General features: G+C 34.5%; 1 protein-coding gene across 3 annotated transcripts; it reads left to right on the forward strand.

Moving 5' to 3' along the window:
* The first annotated feature begins 1101 nt into the window (after nucleotides 1-1101).
* On the forward strand, nucleotides 1102-16736 carry LOC135124173 (zinc finger protein Xfin). 3 transcript variants are annotated; one of them, XM_064049055.1, is made up of 3 exons: nucleotides 1102-1218; nucleotides 8833-9812; nucleotides 16257-16736. In XM_064049055.1, exons 2-3 carry the CDS (start codon nucleotides 8838-8840, stop codon nucleotides 16653-16655), a joined length of 1374 nt encoding a protein of 457 aa, XP_063905125.1. In that variant the 5' UTR covers nucleotides 1102-1218; nucleotides 8833-8837; the 3' UTR covers nucleotides 16656-16736. The 3 variants fall into 3 exon arrangements, with proteins under 3 accessions (XP_063905125.1, XP_063905126.1, XP_063905127.1); XM_064049056.1 differs by lacking the exon at nucleotides 1102-1218 and adding an exon at nucleotides 1275-1495; XM_064049057.1 differs by lacking the exon at nucleotides 1102-1218 and adding an exon at nucleotides 1513-1561.
* Nucleotides 16737-17479: the final 743 nt, after the last annotated feature.

Raw genomic sequence — 17479 nt, forward strand, 5'->3', positions numbered from 1 at the left:
TTTGTCTATAAATTTATAAACATGTTTATACACAATTTATAACCATATTTAAATAAACAAATGGTAAACAAATTTCTAAATAAAATTATAAACAACTTTTCAGATAAACTTATTTATCAAAAAATGTTTAAATAAACGAATTTACCAACCAATTTATACACAAATAAAAAAAATATATTAAGTTATACATAAACAGAGTTGTAAACAAATTTATAAAGTTTATAAATAAACAAATTCGGCAAAAAAAATATATAAATAGATTAATCTGGCAGTAAATTCATAAATAAAAAAGTTTATAAATACATTTATAAATAAAGTAGTTCAGCAATAAATTTATAAATAATCAAATTTAGTAACAAATTTTTGGGTAAAGTGTTAGCAACAAATTTTTACATAAACATAAAATTAACCACAAATTTTGCAGGTAAATTATAAACAAATTTATAAACAAAATTTACAAAAACTGTTTAAATAAACGAATTTACCAACAAATTTATACACAAATAAAAAAAAATGATAAGCAAATATAAAGAGTTCCCGATTTCAGCTTAACCGAACTCAGTTGTGTTGCTCTCAGAATTTGAAGAAATATAATATATATAAATCGATATAATTAAAGCAAAATTGTTTACATTTTAAAGTATAACTTTTGGCAAACATCAGATCAGATATTTTATTAAAAAACGTAAAATAGTTTCCGCTACAAGACTTTTACGATGTACTATATATCCTCAACTTGACATTAAACGTAAGTTTTACCGTACGTCTAAAACTAAGACATTTCCTGGCACCCTTTCCCGTGCAAGACTTCCCCTGTTCCAGCTCTATTCTCGTTGACCCTCCACCAAAAAAAAGTACAAACGATCCCCTTCCTTCGCCCCCCAACCATCCCTCACCAACCATCCCTGCCCATCGCCTCCGGCCCAACAGTCTTCGCCTTGCGCCCATCCCGCCGCCTTCTCCCAATAATTGTACGAAATTCTCGTGCAAAGTAGACGAAACAATACAATTTTGAGCTTGTAAATCAATAAAATGGAGTGCGCGACTAGAGCGATGTCAGGTCGATAGGATAAATGGCTGTCCAGGATTGGCTGGATGAAATCAATAGAGGTAGACCGATTTTATCGATTTTTATGCCGGCATCTGCAACTGGCCAAATTCACTTTTGTACAAGTGCTGCAGCAGTGATGCGTTCTTGCTGACTCCCTCGAGCAAAAGGTAAACAATTTCTGGTTTTTACTCGCCCTTTGGCGGCGGCGGCGGCGTGCCGCCGCCGACACACGCTCACTCGAATGAACAATCGGTTATTCAGTCATATTCGGGCAATTGAGGAGCTTTCGCGTTTTTCTTCTATTTTTCCGTGCTGGATGGCTGGTTTGTGCGAGTGGGCCGCGTTTGCTGGGTTTTATTTTGGCGGTTTGCGACGCGGAGAATCGATTTGTTGTTGTAAATGGGAAGTAGGTGCTTGCTGATAATGCGAACTTGCGAAGAGTCGGTAGGTTGGCGGTTTTTTCGTTGGCAACAGGTGCAGATTAGTGTAGGATTGGCGTGATATTGGAAGGTGTGTGGTGCAGGTGGTCTGGGCCCGCAGATGGAGAAAAGTGGGTTTTGAAGGGTTGGGTATGGTTGGTTGCCCGCCAACCGGGGGTTGTGAGGTTATGGTGTGTTCGTTATCAGCTTGTTATCTTAACGACGTCGTTCATTTGTTGATGCATGGCGTGTTTTGTTATTGGGTTTGTGCTCCAACAGTTCGATGAGCGGGTTTTTGTCTAGCACTTTTACCGAATTTAACATAAAAAAATCAATAATTTTTACACATATTGGTCATTACGTTTACAGTTATCGCAGAAGATGGAAAAATTAAAAAATCCGAAAAAAATTCGAAAAAGGTGTATGTACTTGATAATTTTTTAGATGACGTCATCAAGTCGTTTTTGGTGGGGATGAATAAATGAATTGAAACTGTTTTAGTAAGAATGTGCCGCTTCCATCAATGCATACGCCAGTCTATAATATCTAAATTATTGGTTGCCTATCTGTTGCACATAAATTACACTAAAAAAGCTGTCCTTTATAACCACCTTATATTCAAGTCAGTTGATCGTTTTTGGTTTTGAACAAACATAATAACTGATGATACGCCACTGGTGAAAGTGTTCTTGTTCTTCTCTCCGTATTTTTCTGCCATCTTTTTTCTTGTCTTTTTGACTTGTCTTATTCTGACTTTTTTCCATCGTCTTTTTTTGTCGTCTTTATTGACGCTTTCTTTTGACTTTAGTTTGTCGTGTTTTCTTCAGCCTCTATTTGTTGCCCTCTTTTCACCTTTCTTTTACAATCTTTTCTTGTAGTCTTTTTTCCATCGTTTTTTGTCGTCCTTTTTTCTTATCTTTTTGTCGATTCTTATTTTTCTCATTTTTTACGCTTTTTGGTGCATCTTTTGACGCTTAATTTTGACTTTTTTTTAGCTCGTTTTCTTTCGTCTTTATTTATCGGAATTCTTTCCGCCTTTTTTGTCACCTTTTTGTGTCGAATTATTTGTCGCTTTTTGTTGGTGCCTCTTTTTGCACTTTCTTTGATGGGTTTTTTATGAGTGTTCCTTCGCTTTTTTTCATTTTTTTTTCCTTTTTTTCTCGTCTAATACTTATCTTTATTTGGCCGCTATATTTTTGTCTTTTTTTGTCGAATTATTTGCTGTTTTTCTATCGTTTTTTGTAGCCTTTTTGTCCATCGTCTTTTTTTATATCTAGTCTTTTTTGGAGTCTTTTTGACGAGTGTTTTTGTACATTTTTTTGTCGCTTTTTGTAGCCTTTTTTCCTTCCATCTTTTTTTTTTCGTTTTATATCTAGTCTTTTTTGGCGCCTTTAGTGGCGCTTTGTTCTGACTTTTTTTGTCGCATTTTCTTTCGCCTTTATTTGTCGCCGTTTTTTCAGCTTTCTTTTATAACCTTTTCTTGTGGCCTTTTTTCTTGTCTTTTTTCCTCGTTTCATTTTTTTACGCTTTTTTATGCCTTTTTGATGCTTAATTTTGACTTTTTTTTGGCTCGTTTTCTTTCGTCTTTATTTATCGGAATTCTTTAAGCCTTTTTGTCACGTTTTTGTGTCGAATTATTTGTCGCTTTTTGTTGGTGCCTTTTTTTGCACTTTCTTTGATGGGTTTTTTATGAGTGCTCTTTCGCTTTTTTTCATTTTTTTTCCTTTTTTTCTCGTCTAATACTTATCTTTATTTGGCCGCTATATTTTTGTCTTTTTTTGTCGAATTATTTGTTGTTTTCTATTGTTTTTTATAGCCTTTTTATCCATCGTCTTTTTTTATATCTAGTCTTTTTTGGAGTCTTTTTTTGACGAGTGTTTTTGTACATTTGCTTTCGCCTTTATTTATCACCAATCTTTTCATTTTTTTTACTGCCTTTTTGTAGCCTTTTTCCTCCTTCTTTTTCATCTATGTTTCCGTCTTTTATTTATCACTTTTGTGGAGGGTATATTTTTCCCTTTTTTTTTCAAATTGTTTGCTGTTTTTTATTGTTAATTAGTTGAATTATTTGTTGTTTTTATTTCTTTTTTTGTCGCTTTTTGTAGCCTTTTTTCCATCGTTTTTTTTTCGTTTTATATCTAGTCTTTTTTGGCGCCTTTATTGGCGCTTTGTTGTGACTTTTTTTTGTCGCATTTTCTTTCGCCTTTATTTGTCTCCGTTTCTTCAGCTTTCCTTTATAACCTTTCCTTGTGGCCTTTTTTCTTGTCTTTTTTCCTCGTTTCATTTTTCTACGCTTTTTTATGCCTTTTTGATGCTTAATTTTGGCTTTTTTTTGGCTCGTTTACTCTCGTCTTTATTTTTCTTTGTTCTTTTCACCTTTTTTGCCACCTTTTTGTAGTCTTTTTCCGCCATTTTTTGCCTTGTATTTATGGTTATTTTGCCCCTATATTTTTGCCCTTTTTTGTCGGATTATTTGCTGGTTTTCTATTGCTTTTTGTAGCGTTTTTTTCCATTGTCTTTTTTTTCGTTTTATATCTGGTCTTTTTTGACGAGTGTTTTTGTACATTTGCTTTTGCCTTTATCACCAGCCTTTTTTTGTAGCTTTTTTCTGTTGAATTGTTTGTTGGTTTTTATTGCTTGTTTGTTGAATTATTTGTTGTTTTTATTACTTTTTTGTCGCTTTTTGTAGCCTTTTTCCATCCTCTTTTTTCCGCTTTATATCTAGTGGTTTTTTGGCGCCTTTATTGACACTTTCTTTTGACTTTTTTTGTGGCGTTTTCTTTCGCCTTTATGGGTCGCCCTTTTTTCACCTTTCCCTTACAACCCTTTTTTTGGAGTCTTTTTTCCACGGTTTTCTGTCATCCTTTTTCCTTGTCTTGTCTTCGCGTCTTCTTTTTGTCATTTTTTTGACGGTTCTTGGTGCCTCTTTAGACGTTTAATTTTGACTTTTTTTAGCTCGTTTTCTTTCGTCTTTATTTATCGCAATTCTTTTCGACTCTTTTTTGTCACCTTTTTTATAGTCTTTTTCCGCCATTTTTTGCGTTTATGGCGATTTATTTGTCGTTTTTTCGTCTTATTCTGGTGTTTTTGTTCCCGCCTTTTTTTTGGTACTTTCTTTGCTGTTTTTTTTTATGAGTTCTCTTTCGCCTTTATTTATCGCCATTCTTTTCGTCTCTTTTACTGCCTTTTTTGAAGCCTTCTTTCCTCATTTTTTTGTCTTTTTTTCTCGCCTTGTATTTATGGTTATTTTGCCGCCATATTTTTACCGTTTTTGTCGAATTATTTGTTGTTTTTTATTGCTTGTTTGTCGAATTATTTTTTGTTCTATTGCTTTTTGTAGCCTTTTTTCCATCGACTTTTTTCCTTTTATATCGCGTCTTTCTTTTGGCGCCTTTTTTTTGAGTATTTTTGCACATTTGCTTTCGCCTTTATTTATTTATCACAATTCTTTTCGTTTTTTTTCTCTACTTTTTTTTGTCCTCTTTTTTCTCCTTGTTTTGTCGTCTTTTTTATCGTCTGCTTTTTAACTTTTTTGACGCTATATTTTTGTCATTTTTCTCCAATTGTTTATTTTTTATTGCTTTTTTGTAGCCTTTTTTCCATTCTATTTTTTGACGCGTTTTTTTTTTTGGAGGGTCTTCTTTCGTCTTTAATTCCCGCTATTCTTTTCGCCTATTTTTTTTCTGCCTCTTTTTGTATCTTTTTTCCGCTATTTTTGGCATTTTGTTTAAGCTTTTAACCCCTTTTTTATTGATTTTACAGATTTTTTTGTCGAATTATTTGTGGTGTTTTTTTTTCTTTGACGCCTTTTCTTGAATCTTTTTCTTTCGCCATGTGTTTCGTTTTTTATAACCTTTTTTATAACGTGTTTCCTCCGTTTTTTGTCATCTCTTTTTCTCATCTTTTATTTATTGTTTTTTCAGGCCTTTTTTGACACTTTCTTTTTGTTTATTTTTGTTTATTTTTTTATTAATATTATTACCCAGCAGACCTTTTAAAGGTTCCTTGTAGCTTTTTCTTTGTGTTTAATTTATTGCTATTCTTTTCTTTTTCGTTTATATGTCGCTTGTCTTTATTCTTTTTTACCGTCTTTTTTTTTGTCACCGTCTGTTCTTATCTGTTTTGTGAACCGGCTTTGACGCTTTTTTGGTGCTTTTTTGACACTTTCTTGTTCCAGTTTTTTGGAGCGTGTTTTGCCCTGTATTTAACGCTATTCCTTTTTGTCTTTTTTCGTCTTATTTTTCATCTTTTTTTGACGCTTTTTGGTGTTTTTTAGAGCGTTTTTTAATTTTTTATCGCTATACTTTCGGCCCTTTGACGCCTTCTCTGGAGGTTTTTTTTTGGTCGCGTTTTCTCTTTGATTTTCTTTATCGCTATTCTTTTCGCCTCTTCTTTACCGCCTTTTTTGTAGTCTTTTTCGTCATTTTTTGCATTTTTATTGTCGAATTATTGCTGGTGTTTCCTGTCCTTTTTTTTCGTCTTATTGCGATCTTTTTGTGGCGTCTTTTTTGGCTCTTTCTTGTCATGAGTTTTTATGCGTCTTTTTTTTTCGCTTATATTTATCGCCATTCTTTTCGTCTTTTTTTTACTGCATTTTTTAGTCTTTTTTTTCATTTTTTTTTATCGTCTTATATTTACCGTTATTTTGCCACCATATTGTCGCCTTTTTGTGGAAATATTTGTTGTTTTTATTGCTTGTTTCTCAATTATTTTTTGTTTTTTTATTGTTTTTTGTCGCTTTTTGTACCTTGTTTTACATGGTGTTTTTTTCGGCCGTTTATTAGTGTTTTTTCTACCTTTCTTCTTGTCTTTTTTTTCGTCTGTTTGGTGGGCTGCTTTTGACGCTTTTTTTGGTGCCTTTTTTTAACGCTTTCTTGTGACGGATTTTTTTTAGCGCTTTTTTCCCTTTATTTATCGCTATTTTTTTGTTTGTTTTGTTTTTGGCGAATCATTTATCTTTTTTTTATTGCTTTTTTTGTAGGTCTTTTTCCTTCGCCTTTTCTTCTTATACCGCGTGTCTTGAGGTACCTTTTTTAAGCTTTCTTTTAGTAGGTTTTTTTTGCGTTTTTTTTTCACCTTTATGGGTCGCCCTTTTTTCACTTTTCCTTTATAACTCTCTTATTTATTTAGAACCATTCCTTTTGTCTGTTTTTCAGCCTCTTTTCCGCCGTTTTTTTGTCGTTTTTTTTTTTGACAACTTTTTTGAGACTTTCTTTTAAAGATTTCTTGTTGTTTTTTCTTTCTGTTTAATTTATTGCTATTTTGATGGCATTTTTTATCTTTTGGTGGCTTTTTTCTTTTTTCTGCGTTTCTTCTTGTCTTTTTTTTCATTTGTTTTGTGGACTGCTTTCGACGCTTTTATGATACCTTTTTTTAACTCTGTCTTGGGGCAGTTTGTTTGGCCTTTTTTTTCCTTTTCTATATCGCTATTCTTTTTGTTTTTTTTTTATCGAATTATGCGTCATTTTCTATTGCCTTTTTTTGTAGGCTTTTTTCCTTCGCCTTTTTTTCTTATACCTCATGTTTTAGGGACTTTCATCTGCTTCCTCTTTTATTTATTTAGAGCCATTTCTTTCGTCTTTTTTTGGCCTCTTTTCCGCCGTTTTTGTGTCATCTTTTTTTTGACGCCTTTTTTGAGACTTTCTTTTAAAGATTTTTTGTTGTTTTTTCGTTCTGTTTAATTTATCACTATTTTTATGGCATTTTTTATCTTTTGGTGGCTTTTTTTCATTTTTATGCCTTTCTTTTTGTCTTTTTTCTCGTCTGTTTTGTGGACTGCTTTTGACGCTTTTTTGATACCTTTTTTTAACGCTTTCTTGGGACGGTTTTTTGGCCCTTTTTTCCCTTTCTATATCGCTATTCTTTTTGTTTTTTTGGCGAATTATTTGTCATTTTCTACTGCCTTTTTTTGTAAGCTGTTTTCCTTCGCCTTTTCTTCATATACCTCGTGTCTTTAGGCACCTTTTTAAGCTTTCTTTTAGTAGGTTTTTTTGCGTTTTTTTTTTCACCTTTATGGGTCGCCCTTTTTTCACTTTTCCTTTATAACCCTCCTATTTATTTAGAACCATTCCTTTTGTCTGTTTTTCAGCCTCTTTTACACCGTTTTTTTGTCGTCTTTTTTTTGACACCTTTTTTGAGACTTTCTTTTAAAGATTTCTTGTTGTTTTTTCTTTCTGTTTAATTTATTGCTATTTTGATGGCATTTTTTGTCTATTGGTGGCTTTTTTTCTTTTTTCTGCGTTTCTTCTTGTCTTTTTTTTTCATCTGTTTGGTGGACTGCTTTCGACGCTTTTATGATACCTTTTTTTAGCTCTTTCTTGGGGCAGTTTTTTTGGCCTTTTTTTTCCTTTTCTATATCGCTATTCTTTTTGTTTTTTTATCGAATTATGCGTCATTTTCTATTACCTTTTTTTGTAGGCTTTTTTCCTTCGCCTTTTTTTCTTATACCTCATGTTTTAGGGACTTTTATCTGCTTCCTCTTTTATTTATTTAGAGCCATTTCTTTCGTCTTTTTTTATCCTCTTTTCCGCCGTTTTTGTGTCATCTTTTTTTTGACGCCTTTTTTGAGACTTTCTTGTAAAGATTTTTTGTTGTTTTTTCGTTCTGTTTAATTTATCGCTATTTTTATGGCATTTTTTATCTTTTGGTGGCTTTTTTTTCTTTTTTCTGGCTTTCTTCTTGTCTTTTTTCTCGTCTGTTTTATGGACTGCTTTTGACGCTTTTTTGATACCTTTTCTTAACGCTTTCTTGGGACCGTTTTTTGGTCCTTTTTTTCCCTTTCTATATCGCTATTCTTTTTGTTTTTTTGTCGAATTATTTGTCATTTTCTATTTCCTTTTTTGTAGACTTTTTTCCTTCGCCTTTTCTTCTTATACTCCATGTTTTAAGCACTTTTTTTGACGCTTTCTTTTAAGAGTTTTTTTTTTGTGCATTTGCTTCCTCTTTTATTTATTTAGACTCATTTCTTTCGTCTTTTTTTAGCCTCTTTTCGGCCGTTTTTGTGTCAACTTTTTTTTTGACGCATTCTTTTGACGATTTTCTTTATTTCTTTTCGACTTTTTCTGCCGTCTTCTTTGTACTTTTTTTCGCCCTATTTTTGTCGTCTTTTTTTACCTATTTTTTTCTCGACTGTTTTGTCTTGTTGTGACACTTTTCGGCTTGTTTTTACCGCTTTTTTTGAGGTCTTTTCCCGTATTTTTTGTCGTCTTTTTTTCTTGTTTTTCTTTTGACTACTTTTTTATCTCTTTTTTGTTTTTTGTGTTTTTTTGAAGCCGTTTTTGCCGGTTTCTTGTTGCATTTTCTTTCCCCTTTGTTTATCGCTTCTATAACGACGATGATGCCAAATTCCGTTTCTTCTTGCAGCCAGCATGGACCACATGGCCGAAAACTACCAACTCAAATGGCACTCCTTCGGCAGCTACCTCCACTCCTGCATCGCCACCTCCCTCCAGAACGAATCCTTCGCCGACGTGGCCCTCGTCACCGTCGACGGCCGCCAGATCATGGCGCACCGCTTCGTCTTATCCGCCTGCAGCCAGTACCTGCACCAGGTGCTCAAACTCCAGCCGCGCGTCACCACCGCACTACCCCTCATGATCATCCTCCCACCCGAGATCAACTACCGCACCATGAAGACCCTCGTCCAGTACATGTACAGCGGCGAGGCCACCGTCTCTAAGGACATCCTCGAGCCCGTCTTGCGCGGCGGCGACATCCTCAAAGTCAAGGGCCTGTGGCGGCCCAAGGAGGACGAGAGCAGCGAGAACCGCCTGGTCAAGGTGCAGCACAAGAGCGACAAGAAGCAGGCGCCGCCGCAGTCGCCGGCGCCGCGCGCCGACAAAGACGGCCCGGAGGCGGCGGCCGGCGCCCCCAAGGTGCTCAACTACACCATCAACATGGTGAAGACGTACCAGAAGGTGGACAAGCAGGCGCTGGCGGCGGAGATGGAGAAGATGAAGGGGGAGAAGCAGAACTCGGTGATCAAGAGCACGGAGGAGGAGAAGCGGTCGGCGGCGAGCGGGGATTCGGAGGACGGGGGCGAGAAGACGGAGCAGAGCAACGATTCGCTGCAGTTTCTGGTGATCAAGGAGGAGCCGATCGAGTGGACGGAGGTGAACGAGGCGGAGATGGAGCTGGTGGACGAGAAGGAGGTGTTCAGTACGGAGATGACGATCAAGCCGGAGATTTACATGGAGGACTCGGAGGAGCAGGGGTTGTACTCGCCGCTGACGTGCGAACTGTGCACGGAGACGTTCACGCTTCCGGCGGAATGGGTGCGGCACGTGCAGACCCATACGGATATGCTACCAGCGAAGAGGCAAAGAAGGGGGAAGAACCAACAGGTTGGTAGAGTTTTTGGGGGTATGCATGGAGATGTGCTAGTGGAATTGATTGCAACCCTGACGATTCGGGTCACCTTAGTGTTGAAGACCCGACCCTTTTAGATCGGTTTTCCTAAATTTCGGCCCTCCCGTATTATCGTCATTTTGAATTAATCCCACGTCCGTCCGTACTTACACCAAGTGGTCCTGTAATATTCAACATTTATATCCCGTTTTATATTTGTTGTCTGCTTACATTTAAGCACAGAGTACGGGGGGGAAGGGTCACAGAAACGCAGGTTGCGCTTCAGAACTTTATTCTAACACTACCTAATCCACACTATCCAACTGTACAATCACCTCTTATATCTATTCCTTACGTTAACAATTTTCCCTACTCATTTTATTGACACTATACTACACCTCTACCGGAAAAAAAAATACATTTAGGTAATATTTAGATGTAATTTTTGTCTAAAACTAACACATTCGCACAATCATTCATTCTGAAACTTGGTTTAAACTAAATCTAAACATGTTATGACCTACGCTAACTATTACTATTACAAATTTTCTTTTGATGACTTTACAAGACATGCTACACTACATGCAACGTGAGCCGTACATAGCGTTAGTCATCTTTATGATATAATTTTGTTCTATTTTTATGCACTGTTACCTGTCTACTATTTTTAATTATTTTCACATTTGGTGTTTCTTCTTCTAAAACTTCGAAAGGACCGTTGTACACAACACTTAATTTATCACCTGTTTCGTTTTGCACTAAAATTAAATCATCTTTCTTATAAACTATGGGATTAGCATTTTTATCGTACTTATCTTTCCGTTTAAGTTTACTTGCAACTAAATTACAATGTGCATCTTGATGTGCTTTCTGTAACCTAAATTTTAATTCTTTAGAATAATCGTCAAAATTATACATTGGCTCAATTTCCTTAACTAAATTGCTAGGAATTTTACATTTTTTCCCGAAAACTAATTCATAAGGAGTGTACTTTGTTTCCGTATGTACTGTAGTATTATAAGAAAAACACCAATAAGATAGCCATGTACTCCATGATCTCGTTTTATTTTCTGTCATCGTTCTCAAATAAGCTCCTAAAACTTTATGAGAATTTTCAAGTGCCCCTATACTCTGATGATGGTAAGATGTAGAATGCAACTGCTTAATATGCAATAGTTTACAAATTTCAGCCATTGTTGATGAAATAAATTCCGTACCCCGATCTGAAGCAATTTCTTTCGGAATTCCGAACCGTAAAATAAAGTTTTCTACAAAATTTTTAGCTACTGTTATCGTGTCTTTGGTTTTTAATGGATACGCTTCTACAAATTTAGTTAAATCGCATTGCAGTGTGAGTATAATATAAATCTTTTTCTATAGGGCCTACGATATCCAAATAGATTTTCTCAAACGAAGAAGATGGTGTAGATGTAATTACCATTGGTTCTTTTATATGTTTACTAAATTTCTGTTTTTGACAACTATCACATTTTTTTACAAAATTCGTAACGTCTCTACCTAATCCTGGCCAAAAGTAATATTTTTTAATATTATTTAGCATTCTGTTAATTCCTGCATGACCACTAATTGGTAGTAAGTGGAAATCATTTAAAATTACTGTTTGTTCATCTTTATTAAATACACGTTGAGCTCCTGACACAACATAAATCCTTGGAAAAGGAAGGTTGAACTTATTTGTATTTTGGGTACCCTGTGAGCTCATTTCATTATTACATATCCTAGCTAGGTCTCTTATAACATGCGCATTATCATTATTTTTTAAAACTGTCAACTCTGTAATATCAAATTTTTTACAAATTAACGCTAATTCTCTCGACAACTCGTCTCGCGCTGATGCCGATCGGGATTTTAGGTTTGTGTAAATTGTTGACACAGCAGGAATATAGGTAAAATTTCCAATCTTTTCTTTGTGATATTTCTCAAAACTTTTGGAAATTGCCTTAGGATTAACTACCAATTCAATACAATCTTTGGGTTTTTTGAGTATTTCTACAATATTCGGGTGATCAGTCCGTATGTTTGCAGTAATCTCTGAATTGTCATATTTCTGGTCACTGGATTTACATTTTTTTACTTGCGCTCTTGTCATCACAGCAATCAAATTTTCATTCATACTTTTCAATTCATTCGATGACACACTCACTCGTGATAAAGCATCTGCAGAGACATTATCTGCTCCTTTCACATACTCAACAACAAAATCATACTCTTCCAAACATAATCTAAATTTAGTTAATCTGCTAGAGGGATTGGTAAGATTGAATAAATATACCAGTGGTCTGTGATCAGTTAAAATTTTAAACCGTCTACCATACAGATATGGTCGAAAATGTTTCACTCCCCAGACTATAGCTAATAACTCTTTTTCTATAGTTGAGCAATTCAATTCGGCTTTATTTAGAACTCGACTGGCGTAAGCTACTGGTTTACTATTTTGATTTGATAAAATAGCTCCAACTGCTATCCCAGATGCATCAGTTTGTAAAATAAACTCATTTTTTTCTGAAAAATCTGGATAATCCAATACCGGAGGTCTCGTAAGAGCATTTTTAAGATTTAGAAAAGCTTGTTGACAAGATTTAGACCATTCAAATGTTACATTTTTCTTACAAAGTTGATTTAAGGGTGCTGCCCTTTCAGCAAATTTTGGTATGTATTTTCTGTAGTAATTAGCAAATGCCACGAATCGTCTTACTTCATCAACTGTTGTCGGAATAGGATATTCATTTAATATTTTAGTTTTACTAGGATCAGGTAAAATACCATTCGATGTAATAATATGTCCCAAATAAAGAATCTCTTTCTTCAAAAACTCACATTTTACTGGATTAAGTTTCAAGTTTACTTCCCTAAGCCTGTTAAATACTTTAATTAAATTAGAATTGTGATCTTGTAGATTTCTTCCAAATACAATTAAATCATCTAGGTAGACAAAACATTTTTCATAATTTAAACCAGACATTGCTATTGTCATTAGTCGTGAAAAAGCTCTGGGACTTGTTTTTAAACCCATCGGCAACCTTTTCATTTGAAACTGCCCCTGGTTTGTAGTAAATGCTGTATAAGGTCGACTTTGTTGTTCTAATTCTACCTGATAGTATCCCTGACTCAGATCTAAATGCGAAAAATATATCGCTCCCGCTAATGAATCTAAAATATCTGTTATATTCGGTAAGGGAAATTTATCGTCCTCAATTTTCTGATTAAGTAACCTATAATCGATAACTACCCTCCATTTCTTTGCCCCATTTCTATCATTTTTCTTTGGAACTAGAAGAAGTGGTGACGAATATTCGCTTTTAGATTCTTCTATTATATCATCTTTCAACATGTTACGTATTTGTTTTTCGATTTCTAGTTTTTGTGTTTGTGGAATCCTATAGGGTTTGACATAAATAGAACTTGTATTATCCTTCAGTTTAATGGATTGTTTATATAAATTAGTAGTCGATAATTTATCTTCTGGTAAATGAAATATATCAGCGTATTTAGCACAAATATTTTCAATTGTTTTCTGTTCTTGTGGATTTAACGACTTTAAGTTTAACAAATTTAATAAATTTTCTACTCTATCAGCCAGAACTGTATTTCTCTCAAATTTACATATGTTATATTCACATAATCTTTGCAACTCAGGTACACAGTTTTTCAAACATACTTCAGTTTCTCTTGTATTGAGAATTTTGACCGGAATTTTACCATTTTTTGGTCTAACAATACTGTTGGCAATAAAGACTTCAGAACATAATTCTTTTGACACAATAACACAATCTTCTTTAATTTTTGTCGATAACCAAAAAACAAACTCACATCGCGGTGGAATTGCAATAATATCATCATTATCAGAACGTAACGCTATTATAGTTTCTTTATTAAAATGTGACAGAAGTAAAGTATCCTTTTCAAAATGAATAACTCCTCTAAACTTTTTCAGAAAATTTTTACCTATAATGCCATTTGTTGAACACGATAAATTTTTAAATACGTAAAATTTTTGAACAAAATATTTTCCATTATATTTCAATTTTAAATGAACGTACCCTTCTGAAAAAATATAACCTGTAATCCCCTTAATTTTCAATTTTTCTTTTATTATTTCATTATCGCTAGATAAACATTCATGCTTAATAGCACACAATGAAGCTCCCGTATCTACTAAAAAACTAAAATTATTATCGTTTACTCCAAAATTTACCCATGAGGTGCCATTGCATTCACAAATTTCATTAATTATTACTTTCTCGAAAAAACTGGTGGTTACGGGTTCCTACTTCTGTGTTTTGTTTCGTCGTTTCTTGGACATGATTAATTTGTTTATTCGATTGGTATTTACGAAATGAATTGTTGTTATGGTTATGATTAAAAACTTTCCCTGTTGAGTATTTGTTTCTATTAAAATTACGATTTGTGTTTGATGTATTCCCTCTTGCATAATTTGATCCATTTGCGTTATTATCTCTACGAAATTTGTGTGAATAGTTCCAATTTTTATGTGAATAATCCGAACCTTGGTTTGATTTATATTTCTTGCTAGCGTTATTATAATTCCGTTTATTGTGATTTGCTGTCATAATTTGATTTTCTGGACCGAAGCGTGATATTTCTTCATCCTGCGCTACTTGAATCGCGTCTTTAAGAGATGAAAAATTTCTAGATGCAACAATGGTACTTAATTTTTGATTACGCAAGCCATCCGCGAATCTTTTAATAGCATTTTTTTCATTCACTGATTTTAAAATATTAAATGCTGTCGAATCGCCATTAGCTTGTGATATAGTAAGATTAACAAATATTTCTTCTATTTCTTTACCAAAATCTGAAACGGATTTATTTCCTTGTGTGGCGCGCATTAATTTCGTTTGCAAAGCGGTATCGCTTTTCCTTGTAATCAAATGTGTTTTCATATCTGATATGAGCAAAGCAACACTATCGTAATTCGATTTAAGTCTAAGTTTCGCACCAACTGAAAGACGTGTTTTCAAGACAAAATTTATTAAAGAAGGTTTACCGGTTGATTCTAACATAGTATCGTAAAGTTCTATTGCGTCAATCAATTGCATTGTTACAGCCTCATCATCATTCATGACAGGTAATAGACTAACAGCCGTTTTAAGATCAAATGCCATCTTGGAGCCGACACTCGTACTGGTAGTTTTTGAAAAATTTAAAATTTCTTTGTATATCTTTCGTATCTCACCATTTAGTGCATTTAATTTTTGAATATCTTCGTCAGTATACTCCTTATTTGTTACATCTAATTTAACCTGCTTGTTTACCTGATCTAAACATTTATAAATTTGATTTGCTTCATTTATCTTCCTATTTACACACTCAATAGTGCGCCTATCCCGACCGATTTTTATTAAATAAGTTCTTATCTCTTTTAATTTGTTATGAATGCACGTTAAGTTTGACTCCATCAAAAGTTTCTCAACCTTTCATACCAAATTAGCATATCAAACATTTTACGATAAATCAAACAATAATTACAACGATCAGCAATAACAATGAACCCAAGTTTTATATCTAACATCCAAAAAAAAAAATTCTCGATGCAATAACTAGTTAATTTGCTGAAGTTCCAATTTTCATTTCCTACGAGTGTAAATGTACTTTGCACTTCCTTTGACCGATGTTAACCCGACATATTTCTTTTTTTGAAAACCTGTTACAATACCTTATGCGCAATTTCACGAACTTAACCACTTTTTCCCACTTTCAATAGATTAAAACTTAACTTGATTTTCACTTTCCATTCAATCACTGCACTGTAACACTACATCACTATGCCTCTGTAGTAGCGTCCCTGGAATGCTCCAATTCATTCTTATGGATTTCTTGACGTACCACTTTTCTTAGCATTTTCTTACACTTTTTGATTCCCAGCCATAGTAATAAAATTACCAACACAACCGTCAAACAGATTAAGATCCAATCCGTCTTCCTTATGGTCGCATCCCCGCTTGCTGTTTGCGCAATTATGACTTCTTCTTTCGACGTTTTACTGCCCATGTCTTATTTTCCTCTGACAACGGGTTTCAGTTTCAATTATCCTGGAATCATCCTGGCAGGATCGCCATGTAATATTCAACATTTATATCCCGTTTTATATTTGTTGTCTGCTTACATTTAGGCACGGAGTACGGGGGGGAAGGGTCACAGAAACGCAGGTTGCGCTTCAGAACTTTATTCTAACACTACCTAATCCACACTATCCAACTGTACAATCACCTCTTATATCTATTCCTTACGTTAACAATTTTCCCTACTCATTTTATTGACACTATACTACAGTCCTTTATCCCGTATTTTCGTCTACCACTTTTGGGTGCTCTGAATGTAAATACTCCTCATCCTGGGGGATGATGACGATTGATGATGACGATTGATGACGATCTAATTTTGTTTCTTTTGCGCAGGACGACGACTCGGACGCCCCGTTCCCCCAGCTCCACTGCGACTTGTGTCAGAAATACTTCCCAACGCCCGCGGAATGGGTCCACCACATCCAGAATACCCACACGGAGTTCGAGTTGCACCTGTCTAACAAGACCGCACCCGGCAAAGTGATAAAAACTCCAAAGACTTTCAGCCCTGCGCAGAATTCGTGCACGATTTGTTCCAAAAAGTTCCCCTCCCATGCTTCCTTGCTGATACATAAGCGCACCCATACGGGGGAAAAACCATACATGTGCGAACTGTGCTATAAGGGTTTCAATGTGAAGAGCAACCTCCTGAGGCACTTGAGGACTGTCCACGACAAGATCATCAACCCGACCGAGGTTGAGGACGGGAGTAAGGAGGACACGGGTGACTGAGTTCCGATGCATTTCATGTGTACATAAAATTTGATTTCTGATTATATTCTTAATAAAACCAATAAAATTTAATCGAAGGAACGGTTGTACCATTATTGAACTACCAGATATCGTAACATTACCTACTACAAAAAAAACTGCTGTTGCCAAAGATGTACATCTACATTTAGAATATAGTACTGTTGCGCCCGTCTATATTTAATAATGATAAAATAAAAATTGTCATAAGATCGACTATAAACAATTGAAGTTAAGCATGTACTGATAGTATATTTTTACTTCAGGGGCGAGGGAAGATCTGTCTAAATAACTTTAGTTAACTAGTGTTTTTTTTATATATCTTCAGGGCCTCTTGTGTTTTGATTTTAAAACACTTAAAAAATCTCGAGTATCTGTGGGGTTCTTTATTTGGAAAGAATTTTACAGAATCTTAGGGAGGAATCAAAATATTGTCAAAACCGAAAAATTAAAAAGTCGAGAATTTAAAAAATCTTAATAATCCAAAAACCCCAAAAATTAAAATATCGAATACATGAAAATGTTGAAAAATGTAAGATTTAAAAACTCGCAAAATTTTGAAAAATCGAATAAGTAAAAAATCAAAAAAACAAAGTCGAAAAATCTAAAATTTTAAAAATTGAAATCCATTTTGCAAAATCCCAAAACTTGAACAGAGAAATTGAAAAATTGAGAAATCGATAAATTAGAAAATTAAAAAATCGATCAATGGAGAAATTAAGAATTCAAAAAATTTAAATACAAATACCCCCAAAACTGAAACCTCGAAACACTCCAATAAAGGAAAAAACGAATCATCGAAAAAC

This window comes from Zophobas morio, unplaced genomic scaffold (genome assembly GCF_036711695.1).
Source record: "Zophobas morio isolate AGI-343-1 ecotype UQ-CSIRO unplaced genomic scaffold, CSIRO_AGI_Zmor_V1 ptg000007l, whole genome shotgun sequence".
NCBI lineage: Eukaryota > Metazoa > Arthropoda > Insecta > Coleoptera > Tenebrionidae > Zophobas > Zophobas morio.